At 42.9% G+C, this 16601-nt stretch overlaps 2 protein-coding genes across 2 annotated transcripts; one reads left to right on the top strand and one right to left on the bottom strand.

Moving 5' to 3' along the window:
• Positions 1 to 1746: 1746 nt before the first annotated feature.
• LOC146962899 (chloride anion exchanger-like) lies at positions 1747 to 11152 on the top strand. Its single transcript, XM_085769682.1, has 19 exons — positions 1747 to 1980; positions 2062 to 2201; positions 2997 to 3107; positions 3366 to 3526; positions 4101 to 4265; positions 4890 to 5042; positions 5876 to 5958; positions 6059 to 6206; positions 6358 to 6471; positions 6618 to 6695; positions 6931 to 7026; positions 7130 to 7236; positions 7759 to 7828; positions 7999 to 8091; positions 8173 to 8268; positions 8377 to 8598; positions 10145 to 10199; positions 10428 to 10561; positions 10839 to 11152. Exons 1-19 carry the CDS (start codon positions 1853 to 1855, stop codon positions 10857 to 10859), a joined length of 2175 nt encoding a protein of 724 aa, XP_085625808.1. The 5' UTR covers positions 1747 to 1852; the 3' UTR covers positions 10860 to 11152.
• Positions 11153 to 11930: 778 nt separating this feature from the next.
• cbll1 (Cbl proto-oncogene-like 1, E3 ubiquitin protein ligase) lies at positions 11931 to 16578 on the bottom strand. The gene is given in 7 exon segments (XM_085769688.1): positions 11931 to 12327; positions 12329 to 13271; positions 13638 to 13711; positions 13808 to 13891; positions 14165 to 14271; positions 15402 to 15566; positions 16476 to 16578. Coding segments are annotated over 7 exon segments (1458 nt in total). The 5' UTR covers positions 16489 to 16578; the 3' UTR covers positions 11931 to 12255.
• Positions 16579 to 16601: the final 23 nt, after the last annotated feature.

Here is a 16601-nt window from a genome sequence, read left to right on the forward strand (position 1 = left end):
AACACAAGCCATCAAAGAGAAAAGCCTCTGCATGAACGCTTTGTCCTCGCAAGGTTCACCAAGAAACTGTGGCAGTGATGGGTGGCATTCAAGCAATGTACCTTGCTTGAAGCAATAGACCTTCTTCCCTTCCTGTGGTGGCCGAATGGTTAACTGATACAAGATCCCACTGTAATACAGGATGACTGTTCATGAGTATGGTGCAGTATCATCACCCGGCTGTGCTCGTTTCACTTTAAGGAAAACTGCTGAGGACACCAGAGCAAATTTCCCAGCACATGTGAGTGAGTGACACCATCAAAGGCAACTTTTATGTGGATGATTGCTCAATGTCCGTGTCTTCAGTGGCCACGACAGCTGCATACCAGTTGGATCAACATCAGCAGGGCAGTGTTGAAGTCCACTGACATGGAACAAGGCTTGGACTTGGACTCAGATAGAGACAGTCTTCCTCAAGATCCCATCCAGGAAAGCCCATCAACAAGACAGGACATCTTTTCCATGGTCAGCTCAGTGTATGAACTCATCACAATGGAAAGACTGGAACAAAGCAGGACCCAGCGGAGGCTGAGTACCTCCTTACATGCAGCAGATGGATTCATGGCCCAGACCTTCTTCTCAAAAATGAAGGAGAGAACACGGATGGACTGCAACAAACCAGGTGATGATCTGTTTCTCTTATATGGGACATGGTAAAAGCAGTAAGTCTCAATTGCATGGTGTCACCAGTTGAGAAAGCTGTCGCAGATATTGAGTCGAAGAGAAGAGAAATACAAGCTTCTGTGTCCAGTAGTGAACTTGACACAACTCAACAGAAGAACAAATGAGATGCATCATTTCAGAATCACACTGGGTGTTCAGATGTTGTCCACTGAAGATGTTGACACAGCAGAAAAGGCTTTGTTGGGTTCTGCTGGTTGTAAAGATTCTCTGATTAAATATTTTGTCTGAACAAGGGGAACATCTGGAGAGAAGAAAGGTAGTCCCATTTACAAACGTGATCCAGCACGGTAGCTCTTGAGGGTGGGAGGAGGATTCAGCAAAGCATGCTTAGAAACATCTAGTTATTCTTGGTGAAGATCATCACATCTCCACTCTGATTTTACATCACATCCATGAGCAACTAGGAGGTTGTGGAAGAAATCACCTTCTTCAGACTACAACAGAAGTATTGGATCACCAACCATAATACTGCTGCCACAAAGGTTCTCTCCTCCGCTGTCTCCAGATGTTATAGGGGAACGATGGGTGAACAGAAGTTGGCAGAGCTGCCTGAAGAAAGACCTGGCCTCCTGCCGTTAAGAAATGTGGATGTGGATTATTTTTGGTCCATTTTAAGTAGGTAAACTGCAATCTCATCAAATGCTGTAGAGATATCTTCACTTGAATGGAAGGAGAGAGAATAATCATTAGACACAAGCTCTTGCATTCATGCACAACATGGATTTTTAAAATATTCTGGCCACAGCTTTTCCTGTAGTCCTAAACTCTGTTTTACACACTTCTCCTATCAAAGAAATACTAATAAAGCCAAAAGTTTAAAAAAAAACATAGGTGTCCACATACATACTACATACATAGGAAATAGCTGTACCAAAAACCTCTTATAAACATTACGACAAGCCCACAAGCAAATAACATGAAACTCTTTATGGCATATCAACACAATGAATCACAATGCACTCGTGTTAATGATTCAACCAAGTTGAGACAAAACTGGCAGTGATGAAAATGATATCAGAGATTAGATAGACACAACCCACTACGCAGGGAGCAAAGGTTCTCAGAGGGATCCATCTCCAGAATCTTTCAGCGCTACACGCGGATCAGATCGCACCCCCAAGGTGTGAGGATGGCGACTTCTAGGAAAAAGTATGTGGTGGCCAGAAACGTGTACTCCGAGGACAGCTTTGATGAAGATCACAAAAAGATATACAGGGCCCGTAAGACCATCTGTGGCCATGTGAAAGAGTATCTGAAGTAAGTGGCTCCTGGTTACACAGACACACAGAGAGGATTGTGGTCTTTGAGTTTTACACTCTTTGTGCTTGTGTACTACAGATGTGATTCAAAACGCGCCAAGAACGCCGTACTCTCTTTTCTGCCCATCATCGGCTGGCTGAGGATCTACAGAGTGAGAGAGTGGCTGCTGGGCGACGTGGTGTCTGGGATCAGCACTGGACTGGTGGCCATCATGCAAGGTGAGGAGACTGTGACTGGAAACTCCTGTTATTGGAGGTGCATTCAAGGCAACTCGTATTGATTGATCAAATACTGAATTATTAACTGCTGTTATGTTACAGCTCTTTGTGACAGCAGCCAAATGTCCAGTGTCAGATTCTAAGCTTCGGTATCCTTGTATGGGATCAATAAACACTTCTGTATTGGTAGGCTACACAATCTATTGCTATCAGTAACAACAAATTAGATTACATCTGTATTTTTGGTTTGTTTTCCAGCATCAATTTTCAACTGAGTCATTATGTAGGCCTATTGTTTGTTTACCTATAGATATGAAGAGCCCTAGTGAACGTGAAACTCATATCTAGCACTTTGGTTTATGGTCATGATTCCTATAATTACATTCACTTCCGCCTTTTTTGTACTTTGTATTTGTACTACTGGTACTCATCAAAAGTTAGCAAATCAACAACATAACACACTAAAGTCAGGTCATGAACGTGATAAAACATTCAATCTGCTGGACAGCAGCATTTTAGCTTAGTCATGCCAACATTATTTAGCTTCAAGTGCCACAGTGCCTGACTACAGTCTCAGAGATGCTCAAATGATTTTACCATGTTTTTGTCTATGTTAATGTCTCCAGCATGTTATCTCACATTTTCTTTTTGTTCTTTAAACACAAGTAGCTACTTGGTAGTTTCTTGGTAAACTCTCATGATCATTTGTTTTCTCCCTAGTTATTTTACATTAAACCTGTATACTATTGTTTCCAACATCAACACCAGCTTGTGGTTTTTTATGGTCTTGTACAGGACTGGCTTTCTCTCTACTGGCTTCGCTGCCTCCAATTTACGGACTCTACACGGCTTTCTTCCCCATGCTCACATACTTCGTCTTTGGTACATCAAGACACATATCTGTAGGTATGTCACCCAGTCCTCGGTCTCTACAAAACATTTCTTTTGACAAGTGAAGTAAGAGATTGTATTACCTAACTTCATTTTGAATTGAACCTTCCACAGCTTTCCTGGAGTAATAAAAACACTTTTCCATCTGTAAACTTGGAACATATCACTGTTGATCTTATCCTTACGTTGATCTTATCCTTTTTGTAGATAAGCTGATATGATGATGGGCTTTAACAGCATTCTCTCCACCCACCCATGCCCTTGTCCCTGTAGGGTCCTTCCCTGTCCTGAGCCTGATGGTCGGTGCCGTGGTGGACACCCTGGTGCCGCAGGATGGAGAACCAGCAAATATCACAGGTTTTGAGAATCTGACCCCGGAGCAGCAGAGGGTCATGGTGGCCTCCTCTATGACCTTCCTCATGGGGATTTTCCAGGTAGACTTGACTCTGTTGCTGCCGATCGGGAGCGTACCTAATTCCCCGGGTCCTATGTTCCCCTATCGGTGAATATAGGACCCTCTTTTTGAAAATCTGTCCTATGTTCCCCGTTTTTACCAAAAAAGGTCCTATGTTCCCCGGTCGCAATACATACTAGGGAACATAGTTCCCCACTGTTGCTGGTCGATGGACTCTCTCTATCTATCTGGTCTGTCTAGCCTCTAACCTGGTCTTTTTACTAAACTTAACCAACTCCTTTCTTTATTGCCTAAACCCAACCAATGGGACAATTAGCCTACACTTCTTCACAAATCAACTTCTCACTCAAAAATAGTCACTCACAACTCCTCTTCCAGGTATGGGTACAAAAATTGCATGTTCCCGGGGTCCTTTTGGGGAAAAACGGGGAAGATAGGACCCTTTTTTAGAAAAAGGGTTCTATGTTCCCCGGTCCCATACAAAGTGGGGAACATATAGGACCCGGGGAACATAGGGATGATCCCCTGCCGATCTACATGTTGTGCTGCGAGGCATTCGTTCTCTCACCAGGTGTGTGTTCTGTCCCGTGCAGCTGGCCATGGGTCTGCTGCAGGTGGGCTTCATCGTCGTGTACCTGTCAGACACCCTGGTGTCCGGCTTCACCACAGCAGCTGCCGTCCACATCCTGGTGTCCCAGCTCAAGTTTGTGTTGGGACTGACTGTTCCAGGCATCAGCGGCATACTCTCTATCGTATATGTAAGTCCAACATGTGACAGCTTTCTCAGTGTTTTCATGATCCAGGCAGTATGAGTCCATAAGGGAGACAGTGGATGGACAACAGGAACCAGGGATACTACAACTAGAGACACATCTGCTGACTTCACCTCCTATACATACACTTATTGGCACCACACTAATGCACTTATTTGTTTTTTAACTTTATTTAAAGAGAAGTTCAGTACCATTTTCATTTGTGGGCAGTAAATACGAAGCAGTTACTTAGTTGATTATCTTAGCTTAGCACAAATACTGGAAACAGGGAAAACAGCCAGGCTAGAGCAACCAATAGTTTGTCTCCTTGTGAAAGCGTCCAACACTTGTTCAAGCTGACAGGTAGTTGGTCATGCTCATGTTTATAGATACACACAATAAGCTATTGTAATGGTGTTAAATGTCCCTAATACTTTTTCTCTATAAGTTCTATGGTGCAAATAATTTATACCACAAATGCACAAGTACACAGAGAGAGTTTTCAGTTCTATAGTTGTTGTTTTTTCATGATTTCATGTTTGGTCATTGAATTCTCCCATCTTGAAGTGAAATGTAAAACTCTCATTGTAAGTCATGTGGTGATGAAATATGTTTGCTTCTTTGACATAGACCCTGGAGCATATCTTTGGTCAGATCACCGCTACCAACATCTGTGACTTGGTCACGTCCATAGTGATCATGGTGGTGGTGTTCATTGTGAAGGAGCTGAATGACAAATACAAAGCCAAGCTGCCGGTGCCAATCCCCATAGAGGTTATCATGGTGAGGTCAAGTTATGACACTACTGATCTGTCATAGCATGTGTAATACACTGTATTTACATGATAATGAATGACTATCTATTCTATGTATGGAAATTATTTCACATATTGACAATATGTTTACAAATATGGCTAAGCCTGTGAGTATACTGTATGTTGGTGTTTTAAACAGTATGGCCACTTTCCCACAATGGGAAGATAGAAGATAGAAAAAAAATGTATATAAGTACATAGATTTCAAACTTTAAATTGACAGTTTATTGTTGACATACTGTATATGGTTGCATCAGTGTTATATGTCCATATAGAATTTTACTATGGGTATTTCACCCATATGAAATATGGGTATTTCACATATGTTATGAATTTATAACATCATGTTCCCAGAGAATCGCCTCTGATAGGTAACATAAGACAATATCAACTGAATTAGACAGTAATTGGTGATAATATGTTGCATTTCCTTATAGGAACTCTTCCAAAACATTGTGAAGATCATACAGTTTATTTCTCACCTTTGGGTTTCAGCTCATAGCAATGCATTCACTATGATAAGTCATATTTTGAACTGAGAACAGATAACCCTCAAATACACAAGATAAGGAGTTCAAAGGCTTAAGGGAAAGCTTTTGAACACACTGATATAGGAGTGTTTCCAAAATAAAGTCTAATTAAGTAAATTATGGAAGCACACAACAAAAAGACAACTCAGTGTTGCCACATAAGTTCTCTGCTTCAAATAAGATTTAAATTTCTACAAATGTGTTGTTTCTACCATAATGACTTGATAGCAGTTTTTCCAGAAACCTCCAGATGTTTTTTCTATTCACTCAGACTGTCATAGCCTGTGGAGTGTCGTACGGCTTCGACTTCGAGGGGAAATATGATGTTGAAGTTGTTGGGCAAATGAATAGTAGGTGAGTTCCAACTTCTCCACAATCAGTGAATCTGTTTGCTGATTTTTTTTCCCCATCATGAAATTCAGAGGATTTAAATGTAGACACAATTATGTTTCAGCTCTCTGACTCCCATTGCACCTAATCTGGAGGTGTTTGAGAGGACTGCTGTGGAGGCCTTCCCTGTTGCCATAGTGGGGTTTGCTGTGGCCTTCTCCGTGGCCAAAGTCTACTCCATCAAACATGATTACACTATTGATGGCAATCAAGTGAGTTATGAATACAACCTTTCCTCGATTAAGTGGTCATGAACATTATTCATACAAGTTATTGCTCTGATGTCATGGTTAGGTATGAGCTATCACAACTGTCCATTATCAGAGAGGTAAATGACAGTCACCCCTCACTGTTTGATCCCAGGAGCTCATAGCGTTTGGGATTAGCAACATGTTCGGCGCCAGCTTCAGGTCGTTTGCCGCCAGCACAGCGCTCTCCAGAACAGCCGTGCAGGAGAGCTCAGGAGGCAAAACACAGGTCAGAGAACACAGTCGCACCTCCGTGATAGTTTATAGTTTATCGTAAGCATCACTTCATACCCAGTCGTCATATTACGGTAATTATGTCATAATTTTCTTTCACTGACATCTTGAAATCAAACATTAACTCTTTTTTTTTAACAGTTAGCAGGCTTGATCTCCGCCATGATGTCATTGATTGTAATTCTGGCACTGAGTTTCCTGCTTGAGCCACTTCCCAGGGTGAGACTTCATTCTACTGTGACTTATGGCAGCAGTGTGGTTCGTTTGGCTCAGTGTATCTTATGTGGAAATCAATATTGATAGAAAGAAGCCGTGAAAGGCAAATGTATTTGTTGATATTGTTGTTTCTGCCAAATTTTTTTCATATGAATTAATAGAAGGTAATAAAGAAAAAATAGAGAAATACTTTACACACACTTATTCAGTCATTCACTTATATCTATTGTGACCTCAGTCTGTCCTGGGTGCCTTGGTGATCGTCAACCTGAAGGGCATGCTGATGCAGTTCAGAGAAATCCTGTACCTGTGGAGGAGGGACAAACTTGAATGTGTAGGTGTTCGCATTATGTCCATATTGTCCAGCCATTAGTCACTGACCGCAACAGTCGATTATCTGTCAGTGGAAGTCAGTGAACCACGGTGTGTTTCTGCAGGTTGTGTGGGTGGGAACTTGCCTGGGTGCCACCCTGCTGGGCCTGGACATCGGGCTGGCCGTGGGCCTGGGAGTGGAGCTGCTCACTGTTGTCTTCCGGACTCAGTTGTAATTATTAGACCATTTCATTCATTCATTCACTGTCCAAATTATGCACAATCACCAAAAACGTTTGTTGTCTTTTTCAAGTCTTCATGACGTTTTTATACCTGTCACTCCATGTATACTATATAGTGCATTGTCTACGTAGTGATTTGCTGTAATAATCTTTAAAATGTGCATACAAGTACTAATATGTGTACTCCTTTGAGCCCAATAATTTAAAAAATCCCAATTGCCACTTGAAATCTCTTAGTGTAGGAAACACCAGTCAACCTGAGAGGCATTTCCCAACTCCCAGTTCTTAATTTGGATTGAATATCAAATTATTTATATACTGACAAAGGCGAGGTTTTTGTCATGTTTACTTTCTTGACACTGGGGTCATACCACATAATGATGATCTGAAAGACCAAATAATTAATTATAATAGTAATAATCCTTTTTTATGATTTATCTTAATGCTTTTTACCCTCTGACTTACACAGACCAATATCATTGTGATGTAAAATCCTCTTCATGTCCCTCCAGTCCGCGCTGCTCTGTCTTGGCTAACATCCCTGGGACGGACTTCTACAGGGATCGCAAAGATTACCTAAATGTAAATACATTAAACCACACACTCTGCTGTTGTAACTATATTTGAATATTACAGGGGAGTTTGTTGTTCCTATATTCTGATGAGTGTTGTAATGTTTTCCCAAGGTTTTCTTTTAATGTCATTGTGTCACTGTGAATTCTTTGTTTGATCCTGATGCTTTTCTTCCTCAGATAAATGAACCAGAGGGAGTTAAAGTCTTCAGGATTCCCTCTCCTCTCTTCTTCGCCAATATAGAGTTCTTCAGACAAAAGCTTGAAGAAGCTGTATGTAAAACTTTTGTTTAGTAATTCTCAATATGTGACCGTGTATGACGTGAACGTGGCATCAACACTTGTTTCTTTCAGGTTGGATTTAACCCCTTGAGAGTTTTGAGGAAGAGGAACAAGGCTGTCAGGAAAATCAAGAAACTATTGGAGGAAAAGGGTGATCACATTACAGGGGTGAGACGTGACGCTGCCACAAACTGGAGCGCGGAAAGTATGATTCACACTCAGAATTGTTCTCTTTAAAAACCCCTTTAAGCCCACTTTCACTCGTTTGCCCGACAGAGTGGTTTCGCAGATATGTTTATCAAAACAACCGATGAGGCCGACGTGGACACGGAGGAGTTAGATCTGCCCACTGACCTCAGGGGCCTTCCTTTCCGGATGAACTGGAACGCCGAGCTTCCCGCTAACATCAGCGTTCCCAGAGTGGAGCTCCACAGCCTGATCCTGGACTTCTCTGCCGTCTCCTTCCTGGACGTCTCGGCCATGAAAGGACTCAAAATGGTAAAAAAAAAAAGGAAGAAAAAGAATAAGGGCCTTTCAGTTGCATGCAGTGCTACCGGCTACTGTACTGTCATAAAACTGTCTTTATCTGACTGTACAGATAAAATGCAAATAATCTCTAATCACTGATACTGGCTGCAGCCCTTCTAATATGATGCAGGAAATGTTTATGCTACCAGTATCTGGACACAGTTTAGCCCCAGTAGTTCACCACTGATGGAGGAGGTATTTACTCTTCTCCTGTGTTTTACATATCAATGATTTTATCTGAAAATCTATTTTTAAAAAATGCCACAGCGTAGTTTTCCATCTCCTCTCTCAGGACCTCTAGTAACAACAGGTTGGTGTCAGCCAATCAGAGGAGAGAAGACTCTGAGCCTCACAGTATTCACAGTGCTCACAGAATCAGACATTGTACTGCTTTATTGTCGAAAGACTTAATATATGCATAATAACCTGTAATTCCAGAATAGTAAAAGTAGCCATGTATTTATGTGATAATATCAGGAAAATGCTTCTTTAATCTTCTAACAGCGTTAAAGGGATAGTTCAACATTTGGCAAATTGGCCCATTGCCATAATCCCTATAGTTTTAGGAGTAGGTTCGCTACCTTTAACTATCAGTGCAAGCTATTTTTAGAACGGCGGAGCAGAGCCGTGAGCTGCTCAGAGCTACGCTACGGAGGCTAATGGGAATTCTTGGTTTCCCACATCAAACTCATCAAATACACAATCCTCACAGACAAGTTGTGACCTGCACATTCACCACGCTATAAGATAATAACACAACGTTACCAGACAGAGTTGTTTTCGAGGTAAATTCATGCAAAACCACTGATGCGCGTTCCCGTCGGAGGCAGTTTTTCGGCAAGCAGTCTCTGCATTGAAACAAACTGAAACAACTCTGTCTCGTAATGTTGTGTTATTATCTCATAGCGTGGTGAATGTGCAGGTCACAAGCGTTTTGGAGTTGTTGGATTGTGTATTTGATGGGCTTGATGAGGGAAACCAAGAATTCCCATTAGCTTCCGTAGCGTAGCTCTGAGCAGCTCGCAGCTCTGCTACGTCGTTCTAAAAACAGCTTGCACCAACAATTAAAGGTAACAAACCTACTGCTATGACTATAGGGATTATGGCAATGGGCCAATTTGCCAAAATGTTGAACTATCCCCTTAAATTATCAATGAGGTGGAGTATGGTTGATGGCCAAAAGGACTTCATGACCCTAAGATAAATCCGAGGGGTTGAAAGAAAGGTTGAGATTTTGGGTGAAATATCGGATCATTTTAAAATCTTTCAGACATTGAAAAGTTTTGAAGTAGAAAATAAAGTACAAGAATCTTCATTTGTTCTTACAGTAAATGTACTCTGTTACATGGCTGTAGCACAGTAAAAGACAGCCGATGAGTCAACAGTGGCAGAGATCTGTTGGATGATAGTCAGATAATCATCTACACGGGAACATAATAAAACGATGAGACAGTAGCCGTCATGGTTGTGATGTAATATATTGAAATCCTCTGTTTATTGCTCCTTATCACCACAGGCGCTCAAAGAGTTCATCCGAATCGATGTGGATGTTTACATTGTGGCGTGTGATGGTGAGTTTCATCAATGTTTCTCATCATAGAATCAGTGATGACACTTGTTATGTCTCACTATGTCTTACCTGTGCAAACCTATAACTCACTTCTCAGACAGATCAGTAGGTAAGGCCATCAAGGTAAGGTCATCAACCAGTCATAGGGTTGGCATGTGAACAGGTAAATGAGAGGGAAATAATTCTACAGCTCATATACAAAGTAAATACAGCCTCTGTGTGTTGACAGCGTACCTCCTGGAAAAACTGCACATGTGTGCGTTCTTTGACGATGAGGTGCTGACCTCCATGTTCTTCCCGAGCCTTCACGACGCCATGTTGCACGTGCTTGACAAACAGGAAGACAAAAGTAAAAGCTGGGTGGTAAGATGAACTCTTTTGTGTGTTACACTAACTACAGTTACAGTACATCACCCTGTGGTCTCGCAGGAACAGGGCAGAAACTACAGATAAATATGAAGAGTATCACTTCTTCTGAATGCAGCAGGATTCGTGAATTCAGGATGTGGTGAAAGCAGAATGAAAACCACCACACAGCAGATATGAACCCTGTACACTCATCTTGGGTCTCTGACAGTAATCTAATGTGGAATCAGCAGTTAATGCTGCACTAATTGTCTCTTCTTCTTTTTGTTGACAGATAACAGATACACAACTCTAGAAGAGCAACATCCGCTCATGAGAAGGAGCATCAATTTGCAGATGATATTGAAATACTGTTTACACTGAGCCATTTATCAATATTCACACAGTCTATTGTCTGTTTAAGTAAAGGAAGAATTTAATTTGGTTACAGATGATCTGATCTTTGTTAGTCTACCTTCTTTTTCTTATTGAAACGGTCACATAAATATTTCAGGGAACAAAATAAGAACATTTGTAGCTCCAACTTTTCTCTGTATTGTCATTTAATGTTCGTCCATGTCGGTCTGTGATTTCATTTAAGTGTTGACACTTGGGGAAACCCTCAGGTTTCTCCAAATTTTCCCTGTTAAAAGGTTTCCGGGGGTTTTCCTCAGTCGATGTGAAAGTTTAAGGGCAGAGGATGTTGTTATGATGCCATGTAAAGCTGTTTGCAAAAATGGGCTATACAAATAAAATTGCCTTGCCTTGCCATATGTACACTCAACCCTCCATTTGTAAATACTGTTTAAATAAAGCAGCTGGAACACATCTTAAATACTCTAATTGTGTTGCATTGGAAACCAAGAGTGGTTTAACAGCCTTGATAAAAAAAAACACACACAAAAAAACACAAAACCAGAGTTTTCCATCTTGCATTACAAACTGCAAACTTTAAAAAATGCACCTTCTCAATATGCGTTTACAAGTAGACCAAGATGTGTTAATACCCGCCTCTTTCAGTTCATGCTACCTCCCTGTTTATCCAGACTGATACAAAATCTAGTCATTAGTTGGTGTATGAAGTCTGTTGGCTAAAAAGTGCTTTGTGTGGTCACACTGACCTTCTCCTGATAAACCAACACTGGGGCATTGTGCCCACCAGAGAGGTGGACAGACAACCTGAAAATAGGACGCCTCCAGTTCTGACTGTTGATGTGAGACATGGACAGGGGATGGACAAAAGCTTTTCCCAGATGTCCATACTAGTTTTCTAAAGATGTCCATTCTGTATGATTTCACCTACATTAACAAAAATGTTTAATTTGATAGTATAAATGTTTTAACTACTACTACTGAACAAGAATAAAACAAAGGTGAGGTGGAAATCTACTGTTAAAAATTTATTGAGACATAGTTAACATCTTTCATTGTACAGTATATATGCATGAATTTGGTTGACATATATACAGAAATATAAGCTTTTAAAAAAAGGGACATTCTTGTTCTCAGAGTCTGTAGTATGTTCAGTGGGATGTTCAGTACAGTTAACTAAAATGTGTACCACATACGCACTTGCCTCTGGGCAGTTTTATCAAAATGAATTACCTACATCCTGTAACCCTGAGGTTTACTATCACATTATTTAGACAAGTGGTGAGGAACAGAATGACACAGAGCGCCGCGCCGCGCCGCCCATCCATTCAGTTGGCAGTTTACTGATAGTACGGCCGGTAGCGGCCCTGATCTGGATGATGTGGTCCAGGCATCTGGCCCTGAGGGGGGGGGGCCTTGCATTCGTGGGGGTGGGGGCCCTCTCGGGGCGGGCCACATCCCGGGACTGAGCCCTCCTGGCTGGTTGAACGGGGGACTGAGAGTGCCCTGGTCCTCGGGGAACTGCTGCATGGAGTTGGGGTTGTAGTGATGGGGCGGGGGGGCGTTGACGGGGGGGCCGCTGTGTTGCGGTGGAGGTCCTGGGGGCGGGTGGCTCATATAGGGGGGGATCTGGCCCATAATGTGCCCGGGCGGTGGAGTGATGGGTGGGGGGGCCGTGGACATGGGGGGAGGCGGGGCCTGGTTGTACACCATGTGTGGCGTCCCGGAGCCTTGGGGGGGGTGCTGCATGGGGTGGTTGATGGGAGGGGGGGGCGGGGGCGGGGGGCCAAAGTGCTGTGGTGGCGCCATCATGTGGTGAGAGTGGGAGACCACCGGTGGCTGGCCGGGGTAGTCCCCCGGGTGGTGAGGGGGGGGCTGCCCGGGCCCCGGGCCGCCAGAGTGGGGCTCCCGGGAGGAAGAGGAGTCGTCCTGGATCGGCACGGTGATGAGATTGCTGTGCTTGCGGGTCGTTACCGTGGAGATGCGGAATGTCTCAGGCCCGAGGGAGGAGGTCGGGGGCGGGGCCTCGTGGGCGGAGGGCGGCGGCGGCTGGCTGTAGGGGTCGTGGCTGCCGTGCTGCAGCGGGTTGGGCAGGTGGACGTGGTTCTTGGGCAGGTGGGGCGGGGGCACGCGGAAACGCTCCGACACGTCGGACGACGGCGCCATGTGCACCGACTCCTGGCGGCCCGCCGACGACTTGGCTGCCCGCAGGTGGCGGTGGTTGACGTGGGCCTGCAGGTCGCGCTGGGACAGGTAGGTGCGCTTGCATCCCGGCACCACGCTGCACATGTACAGCTGGCCGCGCTGGCACTGCTCGATGCGCTGCACCGGGTCCGTGCAGTTGTACAGGGTGAGGCTGAACACAGGGACAGAGGGTTAGAGGCAGGAAGCAGGAGAGCAGCGGCTACGATGCTGAACACTGCACTAGGGCTGCAACTAACAAAATGTCAATCAGTGTTTTTCAAAGCACAAGATGACCTCAAATGTCTTGTTTTGTCCACAAACCAAAGAGATACTCTGTCTTTTCTTTAAAAAAAAAGACTATCCAAACTGATTATTCAATTATCAAAATAGTTGCTGATTAATTTAATAACCGATTATTGTGCGATTAATCAATTCATTGTTGCAGCTCTACACTGCACCTCCCTCTGAGTATAATGTTGTTGCAGCAGGTTCAGTGCAATAATAATTAAATTGAAAAAGGTGGCTCTAGTTGTCTCACCCTGGGCACATTTTCTCTCCTTTCTTCTCATGAAGCAAAGCACAGTCATAGCAGAAAACGTGTTTACAGGGGATCTGAGGAGGAAAGAGCGGCAGAGTTAGACATCAGCTGTTCTGTTAAAAAAAAAGAAAAGAAAGTGCAGATAACAGTCAGATTGACAAAGTACATACCATCCGTCCATACAGCTGGATAGGGAGACCACACTTATCACAGAAGTGAATTGGGACTTCATCCCTTTCTCCGATCAAATGTAACTATTGGAAAAGTATCAAGAAGTTAGGCTCACAAACTTCATTCTAACACCCACAAACACTATCAATATAATCAATACACTTTTCATGTATCATTATACTTCACATCTTAACCTGTGTATTCCCAACAAAACTGTTCAAACTAGTTTGACTGAAGGTGCAGCTCCTCTTATGGTGTGCCAGGCAGTGATAATGAAGGTGTCTGTGTTTACTATCAGCATGAAGATACAGACAGGTGTGCTGAATGTCTTGGCCTGGTTATCCAGTGGGATGTACCTTATAGTCCCAAAATAGTTGCTGTGGAAATCTCCTCTGAGTGGCAAACACATCACCAGCTTTGGCACCACAATCAAACCTGTCCTCCTGCTTGAAGCCAAAGTTATCTGTGAAAAGAAAAGACACGAGTGTTAAAGATCGAAGGTAATTAAAGTGAATAGAAGCAGGAAGACGTTCAAAGTCAAACTCCCAAAGCAGTACTGCATGTCTTTGGTAGATGTGGTCCAAATGTGGTTTATTCATGATAACAGATATCTCTAAAATATCAACCAATTGAACATGTTTGAGCAGGTAAAAATAAAACTCCTCACGTCAATCTACGTAAAACAACGTAAGCAAAAACGTGAATGGAACCTTAATATTAAATTACTGCCTTTTACTGCAATTTTTGCAGTACCATAATCTTTTTTTAAAGGTCATGGTCCTCTGCTGTTCATGGCTGACCTTCTGTTAGAGGAAAGCAAGACTTCCAGTAACAACTAATCAAATTGTGTGAGAGTCTGCTATATTCGCCATAGGTAATTCTGTGGTGTCCTCTGGTGGTAAAAGCTTAAACTACACAATGTTGTCATGTTGTGTTCTATATAGAAATGTTAAGAATTACATGTTAAGAAATGTATACTGTTTTTTTTTGTAATTCACCACATACCAACCACAGTAAGGCCCAGGGAATCCCAAGTAAAGTACCCTTTGTTACATTGCCTTATGGTACAACAGGCAAACAACACACAATTTTGTAATTTTTCTGTCAAGTCTAAACATCTTTTTGACTTTTGGCAGATCAGTGAAAACACAGTGGGAAATAAGACATGAGATCAAACTTTCATCAGCACTGACTCAGAGATACCCACAACACTATTTTGGCTGCAGTCTCAGATTAGACTTCCTGGGTTTGTCATCGCCTCCGTCAGTGTCAGCAAAAAACATGCGCCTTTACAACTTGTTAGTGTTATTGATTATAATTCCTATAATATAGCTATTATGATTTGTGTTACATAGCAGCTGTCTTTTCACTTACTGTATTAATCCTGCTTAATTCTTCAATCAAGGAAAACAAGAAACCAAATATAAAATTAATGAAAAAAAGATATGGCATTAGGTGTAAATAACTTCTATTGCCCACTTTAAACAGCTGTCATATTTGAGGATGCACACTGTCACACATCAACTAAGAATGTGCTTCATAGGATAACTATCTTCAGATGCAGTTCTAGGAGGGACTGCAACATGCGCCTACCGTTTTCTCCACCCTCACTTTTAGATGGCCTGCTGACAGGTCTCTGTGTGCGCGGTGGAGGTTTGCTCCTTAGGGGCTGCTTGTTCAGGAGTTTGATGGGGATTCGTCTTCGAACATCTGGGCCACCCAAATTCCCAGAGCCGTCGCTTCCTTGAAGATCATTGTCTGTAGAGAAAAGAAGGTACAGTTACACTTTGAGTAATCTTTGTAAATGATGAGCACAGATCTGAAATGATTTAAGAAAGAGCTGAGGTCCTGCAAAATGAGGGATTTCTCATGGCAATAGTAGTCAAACTAATATAATGTAACATAACTCATATGGAGACATGATCATTATTTTTAAAAGTAGTGTACAGGAAAAGATGCATGAAGTCAGCATTTGTAAAAGCACTGTAGCAGGGCGTGTAGCAGTGGCCTGCTTATTGACAATGTTAAAATTATATTACACACTAGTATGACACCTTCTAGTAACTTTTAGCTAACCAGCGGAGTTTACATTATCTAAATCCATCTGGTACGGACTTAAATGTACTGTTTTCTGGAGAAGAGCCTGTGAAGCAACGTCAGACTTTCACATCCCTGCCAATATTTTGAAGTCATGCTCTCAGTTATGACAGCAGCCATCGCAACAACATCTCAGCTAGCTCAGTTAGCATCATGCTAACACTGCTCAGGTAGCATTCGCGCCCCAACTCAGTAGCAGCTTTCGGTTACGCCTCCTAACATACGGTAAATGTACCACTCTGCATTCAATATCACAGCTGCACACACATAGCTGCAACCCGACGTGTGTCCCCGTGGGTTTCTACAAGACTCAATGTTGACTCGTGGGTGAACAGAAGTGATTTAGCTTTATTGCAGCGCTAGCCAGCGTTTCTAGCTAGCCTGGACCGAGCTAGCTTCAGCGCTGCCCCGGCGGATAACGGGAAACCGCAGCGAGCTCGTACACTGAAAGAGAGGTGTGTGGTTATCTGAGGAAGATGTTATAACAGCAGCTGTAAATGCATATCCACGTATATAGAGAGGTAAAAGAAGAAGTTTGCTAACGCCGTCCTTACTGGGCATTTTCCTTACCGCTTTGGTCCATGATCCAACGAGTGAACACAATGCATTGTGGGACGGAACAGGCGAGGAGGAGAGGAAGCGAGGAGAGAGGGAAGGAAACGAGCGAGGAAGGAAAGATAGTGAGGAAGCAAGCAA

The sequence above is a fragment of the Trachurus japonicus genome, chromosome 23, assembly GCF_045865225.1.
Source record: "Trachurus japonicus isolate A0001 chromosome 23, Traja_1.0".
In the NCBI taxonomy this organism is placed as follows: Eukaryota; Metazoa; Chordata; class Actinopteri; order Carangiformes; family Carangidae; genus Trachurus; species Trachurus japonicus.